The following is a 25,424-nucleotide window of genomic DNA, read 5'->3' on the forward strand; positions in this document are numbered from 1 at the left end:
TGTCAGTTAGCGTCTCCTTTTCACTGAGAACCAGGGACTGCAATCACCCCCTGGAGTTAAACAGCATATTCCACTGCCTTCCAAAGTTCAGAATTATTATTTTAACGGGGATTGAGTAAGGGAAAGCAGGTTCGACTGTGGGGTTCATTAGAAGTGAACTTTCGCAGGAAATTCAGCATTAGAATTTAGTTGGCTATTTGCCAAGTCTGTGTGCCAGCTTTGGATCCTGAAAAAATGCATTATCATTTAAAGCAGAGCAAGATGGAGGGTCATGATGAGAGGGCAGGAGCGTGGATTTAACTCAAATTGATCAAGAGAACAGCCAGTACTTACATGGGCCAAATGGCTTGTGCTTGAAACGTTCTAACAAATATTTTAAATTTGTCATGCTCCACATTTATATGGGTTTCTCTGCTTCAAAATACCACATATCCTGGAGAGCACAGAACTGAGAAGCGTGTGGATGGGATTATATGTCCACAACTCTCAAATTGTTTAATTTTCTGTTATAGTTCGGAAAAAGGGACATAAATCTTCCCACAAGCATCTCCATTCCCTCAAGTCCCTTGTCAACCATGTATGAAAATACAGCAAAGGGTGAAATAAACAAGATGTTTTGATCCGACAGTCAAAGCAATATTAATACTTGGCACCGGAAAGTTTCACAATTCTCATGTATGCAAAGTTGAGGATCAACAATCAACAGTAACACATCAATATTAATTCCAGAACACTAGCGTTCATTAACAGAGGGATTGAATTTAAGAGCCGTGAGGTGATGATGCAGCTGTACAAAACTTTGGTACGGCCACATTTGGAGTACTGTGTACAGTTCTGGTCACCTCATTTTAGGAAGGATGTGGAAGCTTTGGAAAAGGTGCAAAGAAGATTTACCAGGATGTTACCTGGAATGGAGAGTAGGTCTTATGAGGAAAGGTTGAGGGTGCTAGGCCTCTTCTCATTAGAACGGAGAAGGACGAGGGGCGACTTGATAGAGGTTTATAACATGATCAGGGGAATAGATAGAGTAGACAGTCAGAGACTTTTTCCCTGGGTGGAACAAACCATTACAAGGGGACATAAATTTAAGGTGAATGGTGAAAGATATAGGAGGGATATCAGAGGTAGGTTCTTTACCCAGAGAGTAGTGGGGGCATGGAATGCACTGCCTGTGGAGGTAGTTGAGTCGGAAACATTAGGGACCTTCAAGCGGCTATTGGATAGGCACATGGATTACGGTAGAATGATATAGTGTAGATTAATTTGTTCTTAAGGGCAGCACGGTAGCATTGTGGTTAGCACAATTGCTTCACAGCTCCGGGGTCCCGGTTCGATTCCGGCTTGGGTCGCTGTCTGTGCGGAGACTGCACGTCCTCCCCGTGTGTGCGTGGGTTTCCTCCGGGTGCTCTGGTTTCCTCCCACGGTCCAAGGATGTGCGGGTTAGGTGAATTGGCCATGATAAATTGCCCGTCCAAAATTGCCCTTAGTGTTGGGTGGGGTTGCTGGGTTGTGGGGATAGGGTGGAGGTGTTGACCTTGGGTGGGATGCTCTTTCCAGGAGCCGGTGCGGACCCGATGGGCCGAGTGGCCTCCTTCTGCACTGTAAATTCTATGATAATCTATGATTAATCTAGGACAAAGGTTCGGCACAACATCGTGGGCCGAAGGGCCTGTTCTGTGCTGTATTTTTCTATCAAAGAACCATAAAGGGTCAACTAGCAAAACATCAAGACAGGAGTGAACCCTATTTCAGTGAGAAAGAGGAACATTTATATTAATAGAATGCCGCGATAGTATGATGGAATAATATGACTTGCTGTAGCATGCGAGTACTCTGCTCAGCCACGAGTACTCATTAGGTCCAAACATCATCATTTTCCTTCCAGTGCAATTTAGCATGTCCACAGGAAGTGGATTCAAAGATATGTTCAGTCAGAAAAACAGGACAGTCTCATCTGCCAATCGGTGCAACTGATCCTGTTCGAGATATTGATCCAATTTCATCATGGAGGCCTAGATATTAATTTCCGTACAGCCAGATGGCAAAGGTTAGGACTGGATCCAATCCACACTTCCATTTATTCAGTGAAACATTACAAGTACACACCTCCCAACTCAACCACAGCAGTTTCAATAATTCTTTCCAAATGAAACCCCAGATAATGCCCAACTACATACAGTATAATACAACATAGGCGGTTTCATCATAAATATCTCATTATGAAATCCCTCTGAAAACCACCACCTCCTTTTATTTCGAGTCAACCAGTCTCCAAACATTAGCTCCCTTCTCTCCACAGAGGCTGTCAGACCTGCTGAGATTGTCCAGCATTTTCTGTTTTTGTTTCAGATTCCAGCACCTGCAGTAATTTGCTTTTACTTTTTTTATTTATTCTCTCATGGGATGTGGTTATCTTTGGCTAGGCCAGCATTTTTATTCATCCCTAATTGTCAAGATGTGGTGGTGAGCCACTTTAGTCTATGTGGTGTAAGTACATCCAGAGTGCTGTCATTCCAGGATTCCAGCAACAATGAAGGATCAGTGATGCATTTGCAAGTCAGGATGGTTATGTGGCTTTGAGTGGAACTTAAGGTGGTGGTGACCCCATGCATCTGCTGCCTTGTCCTTCCAGGAGGCCATTTAGCCCTTCAAGCCTGCTCTGCCATTCATTACGATCATGGCTGATCATCCATCTCAATAGTCTGATCCTAACTTCCCTTCAGATCCTTTGATCACCTTCGTCTAAAGAGCCATATCTAACTTCTTCTTGAAAATAGTGCTTTGACCTCGACTTTGTGGTAGCGAACCTCATATGCCAGTCACTCTCCAGGTGAAGAAATTTCTCCTCATCTCAGTCCTAAATGGTCTACCCCATATCCTCAGATGGCTCATAGTTCTGGACAACCCGACTACTAAGAACATCCTTCCTGCATCTACCCTGTCTACTCCTGTTACAATTTTATAAGTCTCTATGAGATCTTCCCTCATTCTTCTGAACTCCAACGAGAACAATCCTAACTGACTCAATCTCTCATCAATCCGTCCTGCCATCTCAGGAATCAGTCTGGTAAAACTTCACTGCAAAAACATCCTTCCTCAGATAAGGAGACCAAAACTGCACACAATATTTTGGGTGTGGCTTCACCAAGCCCTGTATAATTGCAGCAAGACGTCCCTACTTCTCGACTCGAATCTTCTCGCCAACATAATAATAATCTTTATTAGTGTCACAAGTAGGCTTACATTAACAATTAAATGAAGTTACTCTGAAAAGCCACACTCCGGCGCCGGAGGGAGAGTTCAGAATGCCCAATTCACCGAACAAGCACATCTTTCGGGACTTGTGGAAGGAAACCAGAAGACCCGGAGGAAACCCACACAGACAAGGGGAGAACAGAGTGACCCAAGCAGGAAATCGAACCCAGGTCCCTGGCACTGTGAAGCAGCGGTGCTAACCACTGTGCTACCATCCGCCCATACTGCCTTCTTTACTGCCCGCTGTACCTGCATGCTTACCTTCACTGATTGGTGTACAAGGACACCCAGGTCTCGTTGCACATTCCCCTCCCCTAATTTATGGCCATTCAGATAATAATCTGCCTTTCTGTTTTTGCTACCTTATTTATCCAAATTATACTGCATCTGCCTTTCATTTACCCACTCACTTGTCCAAATCACACTGAGGGATCTCTGCATCCTCCTCACAGCTCACCCTCACGCACAGCTTTGTGGCAACTGCAAATACATATTGCAAATAGCTGGGTTCCCAGCACCGATCCCTGCGGTACCCCACTAGTCAGTGCCTGCCATTTCATAGAGTTTACAGTGCAGGAGGCCATTTGGCCCATCGAGTCTGCACTGGCCCTTGGAAAGAGCACCCTATCCAAGCCCATACCTCCACCCTATCCCTGTAACCCAGTAACCCACCCAACCGTTTTGGACACTAAGGGCAATTTAGCACGGCCCATCAACCTAACCTGCACATCTTTGCACTGTGGGAGGAAAGCACCCGGAGTAAACCCACGCAGACAGGGGGAGAAAAAGTCACAGAGTGACCTAAGCTGGGAATCGAACCCGTGATCCTGGAGCAGTGATGCAACCGTGCTAACCACTGTGCTACTGTGCCCCCCTTAAAATTCAAATTTCCCCATCTGCCATGGCAGGATTCGAACCCTGGACCCCAGAGCATTACTGTGGGTCTCTGGATTACTAGTCCAGTGACAATACCACTACGCCACCGCCCGCCATTTGGAAAAAGACCAGTTTATTCCTACCCTTTGTTTCCTGTCTGCTCTTGTAGCCACAGTATTTATATGGCTAGTCCAGTTGTTTCTGGTCAACAGTGACCCCAGGATGTGGATAGTGGGGGATTCAGTGATGGCAATGCCATTGAATATCATGGGACAATGGTTAGATTGTTTCTTGTTGGAGATGGTCATTGCCTGGCACTTGTATGGCACAAATGTTACTTGCCAGTTGTCAACCGAAGCCTGGATATTCTCCAGATCTTGCTGCATTTGGACATGGACTGCTTCAGTGTCTGAAGAGCCACAAATGGCACTGAACATCAATGAACATCCCAAGTTCCGACCTTAAAATGGAAGGAATGTCACTGATGAAGCTGAAGATGGTTGGGTTAGGACAGTGTTAGGACCACCAAAAATACAGATAAATGTAATCATTCTAAATTGAAGATAAAAACATGCAGGATCATTACCTTGAATGTTCTTTCTTCAGCAGAAAAGATTTCATAATGACCAGTTTTACTGCATCCAAACAACCAACATCAGTGGCGAATACAATGAAGACTTATCCACTCTGACGCCAGGCAGCTTTGTTTGCAAACCAACACAAAAGGTGTCTTACAGGACCACAGAGACCTTTATTCAGGCACTGTAGAAATAAGCTGCTGCAGTCTGAAGTCGAAACCATTCGCATGACCAACACACCCCAGAGCAGCAGCTGGGTTCTCTGTCATTTTCTTCAGTTGCTAATTTCAGAAAGGTCATTGCTAGAGCACTCAAGGAATCTAGTCACTTGTTACTCTCTCTCTTTCTCCCCCTTGTTCCAGAACAGATCCCATTGCTTAGTAGCACCAGGGAGAAATGCCCCAAAGCCAGGAATGGATAAGCAAGGAATGATTCAGGATTTTAAAATATACCATAAGGAACTGCAACAAAACATCATGTATTTCATAGTCAGGAGTAGCTGACCACGAGGAGATGGGTCAGGGTCACTATCTATATTATTGTGACCCAGCATGAGGAAGCACAGAGCAAGTGTGCATAATATTAGGAAACTAGAAGTAAGATTCCCACAGGCCAAATGCATTTTGATTGTTGAATCTTACTGACTTGTCTTTCACCTTGTGCCGTGGAACAGTCAGTTCAGACGAGCCCTGCAATGTGGTTGCTATGACCTTTGGCAGCATTAGATTACTTAGAACGTGAGAGACATGCAGCGGAATTGGAACACAGTGAAAACATATATATGATTTGAGGTTCTGTGGCACATAGCTGGGCACCCAAGCAAGAAAGAAGCTTGAACACTCCTGATATCAATAAAACACTTGGTCCTAAGCATGGAGAAGGACAGATCACCTTTCCAGTTTGCTGACAGCTTGAAATTCTTACCCGTTTAGGTCCATGGAAAATTTTCCTGGTATTTTCCTTGGCTTTTTCCTGCCTGTTCATTGATTTCCTACCAACATCAGAAAAGATGGAGTTTGACTCATCAGTGAATTCCAGCGAATCTGAAAATGAGTGCAAATCACCAGTCAACATGAAATACACAGAGTCCTTCTCACTCACAATGGGATAAAAAAGCGGCTTAATATTACTCATCTACAATCCAAAAAGGTGGACTACAGCACTAAAACCACAGGTGTACTCTAACGTTACTCACTGGCAATAATAACTTCTTCATAATCAGAACCATTTAAAGTATTCAAGAGGGAATACAAACCAAATTCTGCTTCAGTAATAAGTTATGGAACCAGGAAGGCCAGGAGTCTGGTGTACACACGCACACACAACAGCTTCTACTTGACTAATTACCCAATGATGGCCAATGGGCTAACTGCACTATTCCAACATCAATGGCCCTTCCCAGACCACGTCTGACAGAATCACTGCTATTCATCTTTGATTGTGGAATATGATTCACTTGATCAGGAGATAATGCAGAATTCCAGGGATGTGATCAGAGTCCCAAAAAACATCCAAGCCTTGCTCATCTGGCGTAAGATGGATGTACCAGAATTTTAACTGTAACTTTTTAATCCAACTGACGACAGTAACTGTAGCAGATCTGGATGCAGACTTATGCAAGGCTGCAAAGAATGTTCCACTTCACATCACCACATCTAAAATTACAAAACATTAGGCTAAGTGTGCCAGGTCAAGGTGCTCTGAACTTCACAAACCTGCTCATTAATTAGTGAACCTTATTGCCACGCAGTCCAACAACAAAGCCAGGATTAATCAGACAATCACTTTGGGGAGGAAGTGGCAGAGTGGTATTGTCATTGGACTCGTTAACCAGAGACCCAGAATAATGTTCTGTGGATCCAGGATCAAATCCTGCAGACGGTGAAATTTGAATTCAATAAAATCTGGAATTAAAAGTCTAATGACGACCATTGTTGATTGTTGTAAAAACCCATCTGGTTCACTAATGTCCTTTGGGAAGGAAATCTGCCGTCCTTACCTGGCCTACACGTGGCTCCAGACCCACCACAATGTGGTTGACTTTTAACTGCCCCCTCCCTCAAGGGCAATAAATGCTGGCACAGCCTGCGACACCCATGCCCCATCAACCAGTAAAATAAAACTTTAACTCCAGAGCCAGCTGGAGTTAAAGCAGCCTTTCTCAACGAAGATTTGATGGTTACTGCAAACAGACAATAAGACCACCAAGAATTACTTTGGTCTCGTTCACCAGATGCTTATGGATCAGGGAGGCAAATCTTTCCCATTCTTGTTCAATCATTACAAATATCCATCTGGGTGTCCACCTCATATGTTCATCACTCTGAACAACTTTCTAATTTCAATCCGAAAATGACTTGCCTGTTACTACTTTCAACCAGTATCTTCTTTTTACCCCTCATTTTATAGCGTTAAGTAATTCAGGTTTTATCTATGATTCTGGACACGATTTAACGGCCTCGTACTGCTGGAATCAGGACGGACGCGGCTGGTGTTCGGGATCGGACCCGGGGGTGCCCTGCCCCTATGAGGTGAGTTTGGGGATCTCGAGAACCCCCCCAACAGATGGGTTGGGGTGTGGCCGGGGTCCAGGGTTTGCATTGAGGGTTGAGAGATTGGGTCGACATTTTTAAATGCCACGCCGATCGCTTCCTGCCCTGGTGAGTGGAGCTTCTCATTGCAGGAAATTCGACGGAGTGAGGCGTCAGAGGATCGTTCCCCACTGATGACCGAAAAGACCCGTTCGATAGTAGGGCTGTTCCTGCCACAAATGGGACTTTTGTTTTTCCATTAAATTGTGACCTCTGGAATGATGCATTCCTTTTTTTATTCAAAGCTGAAAAGCCAAACTTTCCCCCATCTACCCTCAACGCAAATCTGGAAGATCTTGAATCAACCAAGCTGAGTATACAGCAGGACCTCTTGCAGTAAGTCAACCTTGTTGTGGACAGAAGCACAATTGCGCTCTTTACGCATTCTCTCCAATCAGGGGTAATTGCCTATGTTCTACTGCACGTTTAATGAGGGAAAATGGTCTTATTTGATAGGGAACATTTTAAATATTGTGATGAATATTGCAGTCATGATTCAAGTTAATATTTTAGGAGGTAATGTTTACTTTGGGAAGATCGTTGTTGTGAAGGTAAGGCAACTAAAATGCTGGGCTTTAGATGGTCAGAACTCCAAAAGGAATGACAGTTTAGAAAGTTTGTTTCATAGTCAGTATAAAAGAGATGGAACCATGAATGAACAGGTAGGCTTACTTGGCTGGAGAACCGGAGACATGGGCCAGGATTTATTGCACCCCCCACAGCATGTTTTCTGGCAGCAGCAGAAGCAGCCTGCCATTGGCTGGCGGCAGGACCTTCTGGTCACACCACGGTCAATGGGGTTTCCTGTTATTTGCACCCTCTACCACCAGGGAACTTGCAGCGGAGGGTCGCTATTGGCAAGGCAGGAAGATCCCGCTGGTGGGAAGGACTGGAAAATCCTTCCCAAGTTGTCTACACTACATGTAAAGATATGTAGTACAGAAATAAATTTTGTTTTGAGAGTTAGAGCTTAAATTAGCTTAAAAGCATTCAGTGAACCCTGAAAGACAACATCATCATGGAGATGGGTGGTGTTTAAGGAGGGCCTCTGGCTTCAATTTATCTTGGTGCTCTGCAACAGGGGTAAAAGTTTGATATCGAAACGGTGCTGCTGTTATCAGACTCTAGGGCTCAGAAAAGCCGTGGGAGCCGCCCAGTGCAGCTGAAAGTTGCAGATTGGACCTTGTGTGGTTTGCAGCTCACAAAGAAACTCTGGAGCCGTTTGATGCTGTTCAAGCTCAGGAGGAGTGTTGGAGAGCTGAGGTCGCAGCAAAAAGTAGCCAATTCCAGGCTGGCAGCAGTTCGACCATAAGACATAGGAGCAGAATTAGGCCATTCAGCTCATATCATGGCTATGTTTCTCATCCCCATTCTTCTACCTTCTCTCCATAACCCCATATCCCCTTATTAATTATGAACCTATAAAGACACTCCGTGATTTGGCCTCCACAGCCTTTTGCGGTTCCATACATGAAAAAACATAGCGCATACATAAATACATAATTTGTACAGACACAGACATCGGGTGAGCATATGGAGTGTTGTACTACTCAGTAGAGAAGACATGTGGGGAGATCCGTTCAGTCCATAAGAGGATTATTCAGGACCCTGGTAACAGCGAGGAAGAAGCTTTTTTTGAATCGGTGAGTGCGCGATCTCAGAATTTTGTATCTCCTGCCCGATGGAAGGAGGTTGGAAAAGTGAGTAAGGTGGGAGGGGTCTTTGATTATGCTGCCTGCTTTCCCAAGGCAGCCGGAGGTGCAGAGAGAGTCATTGGATAGGAGAGGGGTTTGCATGGTGTTCACGACTCTCTACAGTTTCTTATAGTCTTGGGCTGAGCAATCATCACTGGTGTCTGGGTGAGTTGCTGAGAAGTCACTTGGGTCTGTCTGATTCATACATGCCATCATCTGTGTAGTGTTTGACCACAGTTTGCCTGTTAATTCATATTTACCTCATATTAATTCTGAATATTAAGAGTATAGATAGATATTGTACATGGTTTGTTTAAAGCCAAGGAATATTATGGATTTACTCCCATTGTGGGTATTTAGGTGTTCTAACTTTGCGTTGCTGGTCCCTAACTGAACTCAATAGAAGGGTTAGGTGGAGAAAAAGTGCATGTGTGTACTGGGCTGTTTGAATGCATCCCATTCATGTAACAATTTTATATCAGAACCAGTGTTCAAAAATGACATGTGGTCTTAAATAGTTTCTGTGCCACTTTCACATGATCTCCAGCAGGTGCTGGATTCTAGCTCTCAATCAAAATAACTGGATGCCCTCAGACACCGTAACAGAGCAGCAGCCAGTAAGCACTGCAGCTTGAAGAATAGGAAAATCTCAAAAGGTGTAATTGTTCTTTCCACCTGCATCTGCAAACAAAAAAATAAACATTGTATGACTTGCACCCAAATTTTCATCAATATTCCGGTCTAACAGAGACCCATCATTTCTGGTGTTTTCTGCAGAATTGCAACAGATCGCATGTGACCAGTATCCACACTGAGCAGAACCAGTGGGTGAATTCATACATTATCACCCAACCCTCAGCAAGAAAAACAGACTTTACACTGCCCTCGTCCTAAACAAAACTGGCTTTACACTGTCCGCGTCATAGACAAAACTGGCTTTACACCGTCCGCGTCATAGACAAAACTGGCTTTACACCGTCCGCGTCATAGACAAAACTGGCTTTACACCGTCCGCGTCATAGACAAAACAGGCTTTACACCGTCCTCGTCATAGACAAAACTGGCTTTACACTGTCCGCGTCATAGACAAAATGGCTTCACACTGCGCTCGTCATAGACAAAACTGGCTTTACACTGTCCGCATCATAGACAAAATGGCTTCACACTGTCCGCGTCATAGACAAAACTGGCTTCACACTGTCCTGGTCATAGACAAAACTGGCTTTACACTGTCCGCGTCCTAGACAAAACTGGCTTTACACTGTCCGCGTCATAGACAAAATGGCTTCACACTGCGCTCGTCATAGACAAAACTGGCTTCACACTGTCCGCGTCATAGACAAAACTGGCTTCACACTGTCCGCGTCCTAGACAAAACAGGCTTTACACCGTCCTCGTCATAGACAAAACTGGCTTCACACTGTCCGCGTCATAGACAAAACTGGCTTCACACTGTCCGCGTCATAGACAAAACTGGCTTCACACTGTCCGCGTCCTAGACAAAACAGGCTTTACACCGTCCTCGTCATAGACAAAACTGGCTTTACACCGTCCGCGTCATATACAGAACTGGCTTTACACCGTCCGCGTCATAGACAAAACTGGCTTTACACCGTCCGCGTCATAGACAAAACAGGCTTTACACCGTCCTCGTCATAGACAAAACTGGCTTTACACTGTCCGCGTCATAGACAAAATGGCTTCACACTGCGCTCGTCATAGACAAAACTGGCTTTACACTGTCCGCATCATAGACAAAATGGCTTCACACTGTCCGCGTCATAGACAAAACTGGCTTCACACTGTCCTGGTCATAGACAAAACTGGCTTTACACTGTCCGCGTCCTAGACAAAACTGGCTTTACACTGTCCGCGTCATAGACAAAATGGCTTCACACTGCGCTCGTCATAGACAAAACTGGCTTCACACTGTCCGCGTCATAGACAAAACTGGCTTCACACTGTCCGCGTCCTAGACAAAACAGGCTTTACACCGTCCTCGTCATAGACAAAACTGGCTTCACACTGTCCGCGTCATAGACAAAACTGGCTTCACACTGTCCGCGTCATAGACAAAACTGGCTTCACACTGTCCGCGTCCTAGACAAAACAGGCTTTACACCGTCCTCGTCATATACAGAACTGGCTTTACACCGTCCGCGTCATATACAGAACTGGCTTTACACTGTCCTCGTCATAGACAAAATTGGCTTTACACTGTCCTCGTCAGAGACAAAACTGGCTTTACACTGTCCGCGTCATAGACAAAATGGCTTCACACTGCGCTCGTCATAGACAAAACTGGCTTTACACTGTCCGCGTCATAGACAAAATGGCTTCACACTGTCCGCGTCATAGACAAAACTGGCTTCACACTGTCCTGGTCATAGACAAAACTGGCTTTACACTGTCCGCGTCCTAGACAAAACTGGCTTTACACTGTCCGCGTCCTAGACAAAACTGGCTTTACACTGTCCGCGTCATAGACAAAACTGGCTTTACACTGTCCGCGTCATAGACAAAACTGGCTTTACACTGTCCTCGTCATAGACAAAATGGCTTCACACTGCGCTCGTCATAGACAAAACTGGCTTCACACTGTCCGCGTCCTAGACAAAACAGGCTTTACACCGTCCTCGTCATAGACAAAACTGGCTTTACACCGTCCGCGTCATATACAGAACTGGCTTTACACTGTCCTCGTCATAGACAAAATTGGCTTTACACTGTCCTCGTCAGAGACAAAACTGGCTTTACACTGTCCGCGTCCTAGACAAAACTGGCTTTACACTGTCCGCGTCATAGACAAAATGGCTTCACACTGCGCTCGTCATAGACAAAACTGGCTTCACACTGTCCGAGTCATAGACAAAACTGGCTTCACACTGTCCGCGTCCTAGACAAAACAGGCTTTACACCGTCCTCGTCATAGACAAAACTGGCTTTACACCGTCCGAGTCATAGACAAAACTGGCTTCACACTGTCCGCGTCCTAGACAAAACAGGCTTTACACCGTCCTCGTCATAGACAAAACTGGCTTTACACCGTCCGCGGCATATACAGAACTGGCTTTACACTGTCCTCGTCATAGACAAAATTGGCTTTACACTGTCCTCGTCAGAGACAAAACTGGCTTTACACTGTCCGCGTCATAGACAAAATTGGCTTTACACTGTCCGCGTCAGAGACAAAACTGGCTTTACACTGTCTGCGTCATAGACAAAATTGGCTTTACACTGTCCGCGTCAGAGACAAAACTGGCTTTACACTGTCCGCGTCATAGACAAAACTGGCTTTACACGGTCTTCGTCATGGACAAGGCAAGATGTCAAACAAGTAGACAGATGAGTTGGACACTTGAAGAGCAAATAACAGCATTGGAAAAGATCAGTAATGTCAGATGATATCAAAAAACAGCTGAGGGCACTGGATACAGCACAGGCTATGTACTCTGGCAGCATCCCAGTTGTAGTATCCCAAGAATGAATTAAACGTCAGATAGCATTACCCTAAATTCACTGCCTGACAGATATCTGAACCAGGTCAATACCCTAAGACACAAAAAAAATTTGGGTTTTTTTAAGCCTACTTCAGCTGTGCACCAGGATCTGTAACACATCGAAATGGCCCAACATGTCAAGTCATTGCTAAAAGAATTAATATTTCAACTGCAAAGGAAAAAAACTGTCAATGAAAATTTAACTATTGTTTGACAGACTATTTTGAAGAGCAAACATGGAGAATTGCATGTTCAAACATATTTGACATTTAGGAAGGATATATTATTTAGTAAACATTAGAAATAAGGTATAGCGTGTTTAATTTAATGCTTCTGTACCAGGAAGGATAAAACCTAGAGTTAGATTCATGCTGGACAAAGGTGTTTGCACGTGTGAAGTATAGTCAAGTTCCAGCTATGTTTCTATTGTGCTGAGAGAGGGCTGCAGCATGAAGAATAAATGAAAGGCAACAGCATGTGGAGGCTGCTTACCAACTGGAGGTGGTTGTACGGATTTTAAAAAACGTTAAAATTTTAGATTTTACTGGAAGCCAGGGCAGTTTGAGACAGGACCTCAGAGAATGAACATCTCTCTGCAAAACTGGACAGCACGGGAATTGCAAAAAGACAGGTTTCCTCAAGTACAAGTTACAGTCCAGATAACTTTCTTTGAGCCAATTCTCTGGTTAAGACACCTGATGTTAAGTGAGCAGAGGCCAAGGTATTGTTGACGAGTTCTGCATTACAGACAATTGCAGTAGCCAGGTTTAAAGTGGGACAGGAGCCTTCAAAGATAAATCAAACGCCTGATGCCATTTTAATACAGTCTGGCAATCGAGTTAAAGCATTTTGGAGCTGTTTGCACGGCAGTCAAGACAAAGAAATCCTAAAAGGGTTGGTGTGGAATCCTGGACTGGATTCACTGCTAAAAGTGGACCAGACTCTTTGTATAAATGTCTCATTTCGAAAATCTGGTCTGGATTTTGGAATACCAACTGCTAAAGGAAAGCATAGTTACAAGAGAAGATTTGAAATTGTATTTTTGGATGTGGAGTTCGGAAACTCACTTGACAATCATCTGGGGGATTCCAAGGAGACATCCACAAACATTCACTTGGGGTTCAGAGTGAACAGCGTATTTACCCAGTCATCTGGTGTGCTTAAAAGGGGCGGTCTGTTAATGAAGCCGTTATTGATTAAGATGTAGTCTGTAATCCATGTTAATCCTAAAACCCGTGTGTAATTGTTAAGCGAGATATTGTATTATAATCCAAAACTTTCACCTTTAACAAATGTTTTTTTAGTGTTGTAGAAACAAATTAGCGGTCCTGTGACTCTTCCTCCACATTTTATCGAAAAAATAAAAGTCAAGATCTTTTGAGCCAACGTTCCATTCTGGGATCTTCCCGTCCAGTTATAACATCAACTGGGATCGTAACACTCAGAATTGCATGTTCAAACATATTTGCCATTTCGGAAGGATAGGCAAAAATGAAAAGGAGGTGGGGAATGCTTAATGAAGATGAGATCAGAACATTAGTGAGGGAGGATCTTAGATCAGAAGGTCAGGAAGTGGAAAGCACAGGGTTGATAAAGATAAACCATTTCCAATCGTTGGATATTCTAAACCTAGGGGACATAGTCTAAAGATTAGGACCAGACTGCTCAGGAAAGATGTCTGGAAGCACTTCTTCATGCAAAGGGTGGTAGAAGTTTGGAACTCTCGCCCACAAACAGCTGAATCTAGAACAGTTGCTAATTTTAAATCGGAGATCGATAATATCTTTGCTTAACAAAAATCTCAGGGATGTGGGCCCAAGGCAGGTATATGGAGTTAGGCCAGAAATCAGCCATGATCTCATTGAATGGTGGGACAGGCTTGAGGGGCTGAATGTCCTACTCTTTGCTCCTAGGAATCAGCTGGGGAGAAGCTAGAAAACAGAAAGGGGCAGCTAAAACTGGTATCACAGAATATCTCAGTACAGAAGAGGCCCTTCAACCCATCGAGTCTGCACCGACACATGAAAAACACCTGCCAAGTGCTCATCCAGGTACTTTTTAAAGGATGTGAGGCAACCCACCTCTACCACCCTCCCAGGCAGTGCGTTCCAGACCCGCTTCTACCCCCCTCCCGGGCAGCGCATTCCAGACCGTCACCATCCTGTGGGCAAAAAAGTTTTTCCTCAAAAACGCCCCCCCCCCCCCACCTTGAACTTGTGTCCCCTCGTAACTGACCCTTCAACTAAGGGGAACAGCTGCTCCCTATCCACCCTGTCCATGCCCCTCAATCTTGTACACCTCAATCAGGTTGCCCCCCAGTCTTCTTTGCTCCAATGAAAACAACCCAATCATATCCAACCTCTTTTCATAGCTCAAATGTTCCATCCCAGGCAACATCCTGGTGAATTGCCTCTGCACCCCCTCCACATGCAATCACATCCTTCCTATAATGTGGCGACCAGAATTGCGCAGTGCTCCAGCTGTGGCCTCACCAAAGTTCTATCCAACTCCAACATGACCTCCCTGCTTTTGTAATCCATGCCTTGTTTGATAAAGGCAAGTGTCCCACATGCTTTTTCACCACCTTATTAACCTTCCCTTTGCCTTCAGAGATCTCTGGACAAACATGACAAGATCCCTTTGTTCTTTTGAACTTCCTGGTGACATGTTGTTCATTGAATACTGCCTTGTCACATTACTCCTTCCAATCCAAAGTTTATCAGCTCACCCTTTTCAGGGTTAAATACTGCCTTGAATACTGCCTTGTCACATTACTCCTTCCAATCCAAAGTGTATCAGCTCACATTTTCAGGGTTAAATTCCATCTGCCACCTATCTGCCCATTTGACCATCCCATCTATATCTCCCTGTAACCCAAGGGGAGACAGTGGCATTGTGGTATCGTCGCTGGACTAGTAATCCAGAGGCCCAGATTCATGCCCTGGGGACTGGGGTTCGAATCCCACCATGGCAGATTTGAATTCAATAAAAAAACAACTGGAATTAAAAGTCTAGAGATAACCATGAAATCATTGTCGATTGTCATAAAAACCCATCTGGTTCACTACCTGGCCTGTCCTACAGACAAAGACAAGAGTGGTCCTAAAGGAAGTGCGCGAAATTGGGAAAAGGCAAAGTATAACAAAATTCGGCAGGAGCTAGGGAATGTGGATTGGGAGTAGCTGTTTAAGGGTAAATCCACATTTGAAATATGGGAGTTTTATAAGGAAAGGTTGATCAGAGTGCAGGACAGACATGTTCCTGTGCAAATGAGGGATAGAAATGGCAAGATTAGGGAACCATGGCTGACAGGTGGAATTGTGAGACTAGCCAAGATGAAAAAGGAAGCATACATAAGACATAAAATGGGTGAGATTCTTAATGAGTACTTTGCATTGGTATTCACCAAGGAGAGGGACATGACGGATGTTGAGGCTAGGGATGGATGTTTAAATACTCTAGGTCAAGTCGGCATAAGGAAGGGTTTTGGGTATTCTAAAAGGCATTAAGGTGGACAAGTCCCCAGGTCTGGATGGGATCTATCCCAGGTTATTGAGGGAAGCGAGGGACAAAATATCTGGGGCCTTAACAGATATCTTTGCAGCATCCTTGAGCATGGGTGAGGTCCCGGAGGACTGGAGAATTGCTATTGTTGTCCCTTTGTTTAAGAAGGGTAGCAGGGATAAAATAGGGAATTATAGACCTGTGAGCTTGATGTCAGTGGTAGGCAAACTGTTGGAGAAGATAATGAGGGATAGGATTTATTCACATTTGGAAGAAAATAGACTTATCAGTGATAGGCAGCATGGTTTTGTGCAGGAAAGGTCATGTCTTACAAACCTAATAGAATTATTTGAGCAAGTGACAATGTTAATTGATGAGGGAAGGGCTGTAGATGTCATATACATGGATTTCAGTAAGGCGTTTGATAAAGTTTCCCATGGCAGGTTGATGGAAATAGTGAAGTCGTATGGGGTTCAGGGTGTACTAGCTCGATGGATAAAGAACTGGCTGGGCAACAGGAGACAGAGAGTAGTGGTGGAAGGGAATGTCTCAAAATGGAGAAAGGTGACTAGTGGTGTTCCACAGGGATCCATGCTCGGACCACTGTTGTTTGTGATATACATAAATGATCTGGACGAAAAGACCCCAAGGGTAAAGAGGGGGTTCCTGCAGCGCAGTAGAGATAGAGGGGGATTGGCACTGCTGAGTCGGAGTGATTATTATTGGGCCGCTAACGTGTCTGTGATATGTAAGTGGATGAGGGAAGAAGAAGGAGCGGCGTGGAAAAGGCTGGAGATGGTATCCTGTAGGGGAACTAGCTTAAAAGCACTGGCAACGGCGCCGCTGCCGTTCTCCCCGAAAAGGTACACCACAAACCCAGTGGTGGTGGCGACTCTGAAGATTTGGGGGCAGTGGAGACGACATAGGGGAGTGACGGGGGCCTCAGTGTGGTCCCCGATAAGGAACAACCACAGGTTCGTCCCGGGAAGGATAGACAGGGGATTTCAATCTTGGCAGCGAGCAGGAATTGCGAAACTGAAGGACTTGTTCTTGGACGGGACGTTCGCGAGTCTGGGAGCACTAACAGAAAAATACGGGTTGCCACCTGGGAATGCATTTCGTTATATGCAAGTGAGGGCATTTGTGAGGCAACAGATAAGGGAATTTCCGCAGCTCCCGGCGCAAGGGATCCAGGACAGAGTGATTTCGGGGGCATGGGTGGGTGACGGTAAGGTGTCCGATATATACAGGGAAATGAGAGACGAGGGGGAGACGATGATAGAGGAATTGAAAGGAAAATGGGAGGAGGAGCTGGGGGAAGAGATTGAGGAGGGGCTGTGGGCAGATGCCCTAAGTAGGGTAAATTCCTCGTCCTCGTGTGCCAGGCTCAGCCTGATCCAATTCAAGGTACTACACAGGGCGCATATGACGGGGGCAAGATTGAGCAGGTTTTTTGGGGTGGAGGATAGGTGCGGGAGGTGCGCGGGAAGCCCTGCGAACCACACCCACATGTTTTGGTCATGTCCGGTATTGCACGGGTTCTGGGTGGGTGTGGCAAAAGTGATTTCAAAGGTGGTGGGGGTCCGGGTCGAACCAAGCTGGGGATTGGCTATATTCAGGGTTGCAGATGAGCCGGGAGTGCAGGAGGCGAGAGAGGCCGATGTTTTGGCCTTTGCGTCCCTAGTAGCCCGGCGAAGGATTCTACTTATGTGGAAGGAAGCTAAACCCCCTGGCGTGGAGGCCTGGATAAACGACATGGCAGGGTTTATAAAATTGGAGCGGATAAAGTACGCACTAAGAGGTTCGGCTCAGGGGTTCACCAGGCGGTGGCAACCGTTCCTCGACTATCTCGCAGAACGATAAGTAAAATAGGAAAGACAACAGCAGCAACCCAGGAGGAGGGAGGGGGGGGGGTGCATTCGGGTCTTTGGGGTTTTTTTGTGTGTCGTTACATAATTGTTGTTCATATTTATCTTCTCAATGTTACTATTTCTTTTTGTTTTTTATTTGTGTTGGCATTTGCCGTTAGTTAATATATTATTTTAAAAACGATCAATGTATATACTGTTACAAAGTTGTAAAAATAGAAAATTCTTGGTTGATCGAAAAACTTTAATAAAATATATATATATTTTTAAAATGATCTGGACGAAGGTATAGGTGGTCTGATTAGCAAGTTTGCAGATGATACTAAGATTGGTGGAGTTGCAGATAGCGAGGAGGACTGTCAGAGAATACAGCAAAATATAGATAGATTGGAGAGTTGGGCAGAGAAATGGCAGATGGAGTTCAATTCAGGCAAATGCGAGGCGATGCATTTTGGAAGATCTAATTCAAGAGCTGACTATGCGGTCAATGGAAGAGTCCTGGGGAAAATTGAAGTACAGAGAGATCTGGGAGTTCAGGTCCATTGTACCCTGAAGGTGGCAACGTAGGTCGATAAGAGTGGTCAAGAAGGCATACAGCATGCTTGCCTTCATCGGACGGGGTATTGAGTACAAGAGTCGGCAGGCCATGTTACAGTTGTATAGGACTTTGGTTAGGCCACATTTGGAATACTGCGTGCAGTTCTGGTCGCCACATTACCACAAGGATGTGGATGCTTTAGAGAGGGTGCAGAGGAGGTTCACCAGGATGTTGCCTGGTATGGAGGGTGCTAGCTATGAAGAAAGGTTGAGTAGATTAGGATTGTTTTCGTTGGAAAGACGGAGGTTGAGGGGGGACCTGATTGAGGTCTACAAAATTATGAGAGGTATGGACAGGGTGGATAGCAACAAGTTTTTTCCAAGAGTGGGGGTGTCAATTACAAGGGGTCACGATTTCAAGGTGAGAGGGGGAAAGTTTAAGGGAGATGTGCGTGGAAAGTTTTTTCCGCACAGGGTGGTGGGTGCCTGGAACGCTTTGCCAGCGGAGGTGGTAGAGGCGGGCACAATAGCATCATTTAAGATGCAGCTAGACAGATATATGAACGGGCGGGGAACAGAGGGAAGTAGATCCTTGGAAATAGGTGACAGATTTAGATAAAGGATCTGGATCGCGCAGGCTGGGAGGGCCGAAGGCCTGTTCCTGTGCTGTAATTTTCTTTGTTCACATGTGACTCCAAACTTACAACTGTGGTTGACTCTTGAATGCCCTCAGGATGGGCAATAAATCTCACCAGCGACACCCATATCCCATGAACAAAAAAAAGACACTCAACCTGTGTCACCTGCAAACTGATCGCAGTCATATAAATAATATATAAATTACGAATAAAAGGGTCCCAGCACAGATCTCTGTGGTATACCACTGGACACTGGCTTCCAGTTACTAAAGCAGCCGTCTGTCATCAACGGGTCTCCTACAGCCAAGCCAATTGTGAATCCACCTTATCAAATTACCCTGTGCATTTACCTTCTTCATAAGTCCCCCATGTGACACCCTTGTCAAATGCTTTGCTGAAATCCATATAAACTACGTCAACTACACTACCCTCATCTACACACATGGTTACCTCCTCAAAAAATGTAATCAAATTTATTTGGCATGACCTCCCTCCGACAAAGCCATGCTGCCGATCCCTGATCTCAAATCTTTCCTTTCCAAGTGGAGATAGATTCTCTCCTTCAGAATTTTCTCCAAGTTTTCCTATCACTGACGTGAGACTCACTCATCTGTAGTTCCCTGGCTTAACTCTACCACCTTTCTTAAATAGTGGGACCACATTAGCTGTTCTTCAGTCCTCTGGCACCTCCCCTGTGGCCAGAGGGGAATTAAAAATTTGGGTCAGAGCCCCCGCAATCTCCTCCCTTGCCTCCCACAGCATCCTGGGACACAATTTATCCAGACCTGGAGATACGCCTGCTTTTAAGCCTGCCAATACCTCTAATACATTGTTGCTCCCTATGTCAATTTGCTCAAGAACCTCACAGTCTCAATCCCAGAGTTCCATACCTACATCCTCATTCTCTTGATTTTTGTTTATCGATCAAACAGTAGTGGCTACGTAGAGCATGGTATAAATCATGAAATTAGAGGTGCATGTAACAAGAGTACTATGGATAGTAATCGTGGGGATCTTCAATCTATATAGAATGGGTAAACCTAATTAGCACTAATGTTGTGTAGGACCAATTTCTGAAATGTATACATGGTGGTTTTCTAGAACAGTATGTTGAGGAACTAACTAGAAAATGGGCTATTTTAGATCTAGTATCATGCAATCAGAAAGTGCTAATTAATCTTGGCTGAAGGAACCTTTCGGGAAGAGTCACCATATGTTGGGAATTTTACATTAAGTTTGGAAGTGATGTAGTACAATCCAAACCCAGGATCTTAAATCTAAATGAATGAACCTACAAAGGTATGTGGTATTAAGGAGGACGAGAGAAAAAGGGGAATTACAGGCCTGTTCGACAGTAGTAGGGAAAATGCTCATAACTATTCTAAAGGATGTGATAAGTGGGCATTCCGAAAATAATGGTAGGATTTGGAGTGCAAGCCTGCAGCAAATCTGTCTGGCAACTGTTAGCTTAGTACTAAATATCTGAGAACTCCGTTTCACCAGCAGTAAGAGGCAGATCAGTTATGATCTAATTGATTGATGGAACATACTCAAGGGGCTGAATGGTCCCGTGAACCTATATTCCTATCTGCAAATGGGCTTTCCCCAGACACCATCAAAGCAGCTGTCTTGCAGCAACAGAAGTGGATGCAACCTACAGTTGATGATAAAATTCTACGCAAACCATTCAATATTTGATGTGAATATCACCCACCTGTAATAATGCTATCCTGAGACAGTGGCTGACTACCTTGAGAGTCACTCATCGATTCAGAGCTCGATAGGAGTTCCACAATTTCACCCATTCTAGTTGAAGCTTTCTTCTTGCGTCTGCCTTGGGACTCGGTGCCATCATCCTCATCAGAGCTCTCACTAAGATCATCAAAACCAAAGTATTTGATTTTATAGTTGGCGGCACCACCAGTGAATTGGAGGGAATCTTCCTCACCCTCCTGTTCATCAAACCCAAAGAACTCCAGCTTTGCATCCTTTTTGGATTTAGACTGGGTTGGTCGGAATCTGACTGTGGTCTTACTCGCCGCAGCTTCGGTTTTTTTCCGCAACCGGCCTGCCTCTCCCAGGTCAGCTGCACCGGTGGTGAACTCGTCCATGCTCCGGTCTGTGGTGTCCTGAAGTGTGACATTGCAAGGTGATAGATAAGATGAGGGCAAGGTGATGGTGTCTTTTGCAGTCCGAGCTGTCGACATCTTTCCTGTTGTCCCTGATGAAATTTTGGTGTCTGGTTTTAGGCTTTCTTTGCCCAATGTCAGGTCAGCCTGTGCAGGTTTCCCAGTGCCATCAATTATTTTATCAAAATTTGTTATGCCAACACCTCCTGTTTTACCTTTATTTGATCGACAGTATGTCCTGCAGTTTGACCTGAGGGGCTGCAAATCATTCTCTATTTCTTCATCCTTTAAGATAGTATGTTCCACCCGTCCAAAAATCCCGTGCTTACTTCTTATTTCCAAAGGTTTGTGGGGATTTAAGGAAATGTCCTGTTTGCTCTGCCTGCAGTCCGAGGTTTCATTTTTGACACAGGGCATTCGGCCAAGTCCACCAACCCATGGCTGGAATTCTGTCATCTGAAGTATTTCAGAGGGGGTACCTGAGCTCTTCATGATCTCATCCCAACTATCTGAGGGTGATCCATCGGTTTTAAAGCTAGGCAGCATCGAACTAGGTGCCTTAGGTTTCTTTTCATTTTCAATTGCATTCTTGTTCTTAGGAAAACTGTTTTTCTCAATTCCTTCTCTCAATGGGTCTTGGTGCTTTGCTTCTGCAGAACAAAAAAAAAGGTTCAGAACAATTTTCAATCAACAAACTCATGTTTGTAGTTTCCTCCTCCTTAACTGCAGCTGAATTTATTTAGGATGTGTTATGACACTCTGGGCTTGTGCACGGTCAATTCCAGTCCCACTTGCCTCGGAGTCACCAGCCAATAATCACAGTCACCAGGTTTGTTAATGTAAACATTATTACTGTTTATTGATAAGAACAATGAAATTTGCAGTGAATACAACTGTTCAACGGCAAGCTAATACCAAATACCCACTTTAACTTGTCCCCACCTTCTACCTGCACATACAAGACAGACAAACAAAAGGGAAAGGGGGGGGGGGGAGGAGAGGAAAAAAAGAGGTTAAATAATAATAAGGATAAAAGTCAAAAATCAAGTCTTTACTCTAGATAGTGTTTTTTTAAGCACACTTTCGTCACAGCAAGCTTGCAAGCTTACAGCCCGTAATGATCTTCTTTGCAGATTCATTCACTCAGGTTTTGTGAGATTAGAAATGCTTTACTCACAGCTTTTCCTGGAGAGGCCCTTTGCTTCACATCAAACTTTGCTTTCAAGCCTCGGTCTTTCTGGAGAGAGTGTTGGTCGGTTCACATTTGCCTTTTCTGGAGATAGTGGAGTCTAGACTTTGCTTGCACAGTCTGTAATGGTTCTCCTGTAAATATCCGGACTCTTTGCCAGATCAGAAACACAGCCTTCTGAGGGAAAAACAGAGGTTCCCGTCTCCTTCTTGCTGCCAGCGTCAACACTGAAACCAAACTCAAACTTGGAACTCTGAAAAGTACCCCAGTGGAATAGTATCCAATCACCACCTGTTCCCGGGCAGAGGGCAGCCTTTTGGGCAAATTCATTGGCCAGTTAACTCAGAGTCTCAACTCATCTCTATCACTGATGCCAGCCAGTCTGCAGCTCCTAGTTTCAACAGCACAGCCTTCCGGATTCTTCTTGCTTGAGTTAAAGATACAGGCCGCTTGGCTTAAAAAGACATGCCAATCAATCATCCATGGATCAAAAACGTAACGGCAAAATTACAAGGAAAAATAATACGGGAATAAACAGGATAACCCTGACATACGTGATTGAACTCCGCCAAAAAGTGTCCCGTTTTGGGCACAAATAGCAGGGTCTTACTCGGCACTTGCAGCATTGAGAACGACCCCGCTATGTAACGGGACTCCGGTTTACTTTGGCCTCGGTCAGGAACATCCCACCGAAGTCGCACTTACCTCACTTCCTGCATTGACAATCTCAGCATTTTCTTTTGATCCACCTGGGAATCCCCACCACGGTCTCCAACAACCCCTCCCCCCCCCCCCCCAACTTACCTCTTGGGGGCTCCACAAGCCCCCACCCAACCTCTTAAGAGCAGGACACCCCCGGGCCCAATCCCGGGTCCAAGCAACCTGGCACCAGAACACCTTGGCACTGACAGGATGCCCAGGTAGCAGTGCCAAGATGCCAGGAGTACCAGGGTACCACCCAGCCCAGAGCCCAAACACCCAGGAGATGCCACCAGTTGGCCTTACATCTGGCCCATATCTGTGTGGACAGTGCTAAACAGCGCCATGGAGGGGTCTCCCAGTCACGGGTTTTTGCTGCGTGGGTTTCCTCCGGGTTTTCCAGTTTCCTCCCACAAGTCCTGAAAGACGTGCCGTTAAGATACTTTTGGACATTCTGAATTCTCCCTCTGTGTACCCGAACAAGTGCCGGAATGTGGCAACTAGGGGCTTTTCACAGTAACTTCATTTGAAGCCTACTTGTGACAATAAGAGAATTTCATTTCAATTTTTCATTTCATCATCTGGATCTCGTCCAGCGAGGGAGCTCCAGATGGCAACGTCTCGCGAAGGAACTATTGGTGACCCGACTTGGCGATGCGACAAGACCATTGAATCGCTCCCTTAGATTTAAATTTTTAATTTCTCCTTTTTCCAGCCTCCTTTATCCCAATTATTTGAAAGTTGAAGTCCTTGTTCCAGCCCTGGAGAACAGCTCACAAGTCATTTTACTGCACAAGCACAATCCGACATTTAGACGTGATTCACAAGATAAATAAAAATCCTAGAAACAATCAAAGGAGTTGTATCCATGACTCTGTAGCTTTTCTCAAGCCCATCACAATTAATTCTTTTCACCCCCAGAGACTAAGTGCAAGATTCCACAAACTGTAATGAGATGAATGGAAGTCGATTACATTTTGGTCGGCTTTTTATGGAACTTCCAGTCCCTCAGAAAGCACAGAGAGATCTGCAACTTTCAGCCACACAGGGAGACATGATCTCTGATACGTCCCATCAAATCAAAAAGGCAGCATATTTGACAATGTACTGCACTGATTCTATGCCCAAGTGTTGCAGTGGGCCTCAAAGCCATAATCAGCATATTTGAGACTGTCACTCAAATTGCATTTTATATTAATAAAAGGGCTCATCTTTCTGCCCAGTGAAAACATATCTGATGGTCAATGAGACTTCAGGGCTTAATCACAACACTTCTGTCTGAAATTTCCAATGAAAACAGATTTAATTGAAGTAGGTATACTGGGTAATATTTTATTCCACGAGTGATGATCTGTGCAGCATTTCACAAACGTATGCTCGATACACACACATCCCATTCCTGAATGGAGTTGAGCAATTGGAATGATGTTACCAAGCTGAACATTGCTCCTTCTCAAATTTGCCTTAACCTGAACAATGCACATTTGAGCAAATCCCAACAATCTAGGTTAATGACGGGTGTCGGTTATCCTGCTACTTTTAAATCTTCAGGTATGCAACTTATACTGATTTAGCACTAACTTAATTTAAGAGTCAGTATTAGCAATCTAAACCAGCCAGTCCTTAATGTAAAACAGCATCTCATACAGCAGCAATTACTTGAATTGTACTCAAATCGGCTCCAGCAAAGCAGGATTATTTAGAAATGAAAAACAGAAGACAAGTCAAAAGCAATGGGACCAGGGTCTGTGATTGAACACCTTGAAAACCACAAAATGATTCACACTTTTCCCAATCAAAAAGGTTGTGAAACGGTTAATACTGCATTTGTGATGTTAAAGGCATCAGGAAACAGGTTAGTGAAGGGCAGTGTCACATCTATGTTCATCACAAAGTACTACGAGGTGACTAAGACATCACACTGGATAAACTGGACCTTGTATACTAGCTGAAGCCATATCTGTCTTTGATCCTGAAAGAGAGAGCTACCATAGGAGCATCTCAGAAACTTGCACCTCAATATCTCTGAAGAGACACGAAGAAAATAGTGACAGGATCGGACAGAGTCAGCAGGGATTTATGAAGGGGAAATCATGCTTGACAAATCTACTGAAATTCTTCGAGGATGTAATTAGCAGAGTTGACGAAGAGGAAGTGAATGTGGTATATTTGGACTTTCAGAAGGCTTTTGACAAAGTCCCACATAAAAAGATTATTGTGTAAAATTAAAGCGCATGAGATTGGGGTAGTGTATGAGATGGATAGAAAACTGGTTGGCAGGCAGGAAACAAAGTAGGAATTAACAGGTCTTCTTCAAATTGGCAGGCAGTGACTAGTGGGGTACCGCAGGGATTGGTGCTAGGACC

The 25,424-nt window shown here is 44.7% G+C and overlaps 1 protein-coding gene across 6 annotated transcripts in view; it reads right to left on the reverse strand.

Annotated features, from left to right (window-relative positions):
* LOC140403472 (wings apart-like protein homolog) overlaps positions 1-25,424 on the reverse strand; it is a 216,573-nt gene that overhangs the window by 119,173 nt on the left and 71,976 nt on the right. For all 6 annotated transcript variants that reach the window (XM_072491368.1, XM_072491370.1, XM_072491371.1 and 3 more), the window contains exons 3-4: positions 20,756-21,820; positions 5,634-5,752 (exon numbers count right to left, since the gene is read on the reverse strand). In XM_072491368.1, the coding sequence (XP_072347469.1) occupies positions 5,634-5,752; positions 20,756-21,820 (1,184 nt within the window). The remainder of the gene's footprint in view (positions 1-5,633; positions 5,753-20,755; positions 21,821-25,424) is intronic.

Source organism: Scyliorhinus torazame, chromosome 28, assembly GCF_047496885.1.
Source record: "Scyliorhinus torazame isolate Kashiwa2021f chromosome 28, sScyTor2.1, whole genome shotgun sequence".
NCBI classification, from domain to species: Eukaryota; Metazoa; Chordata; class Chondrichthyes; order Carcharhiniformes; family Scyliorhinidae; genus Scyliorhinus; species Scyliorhinus torazame.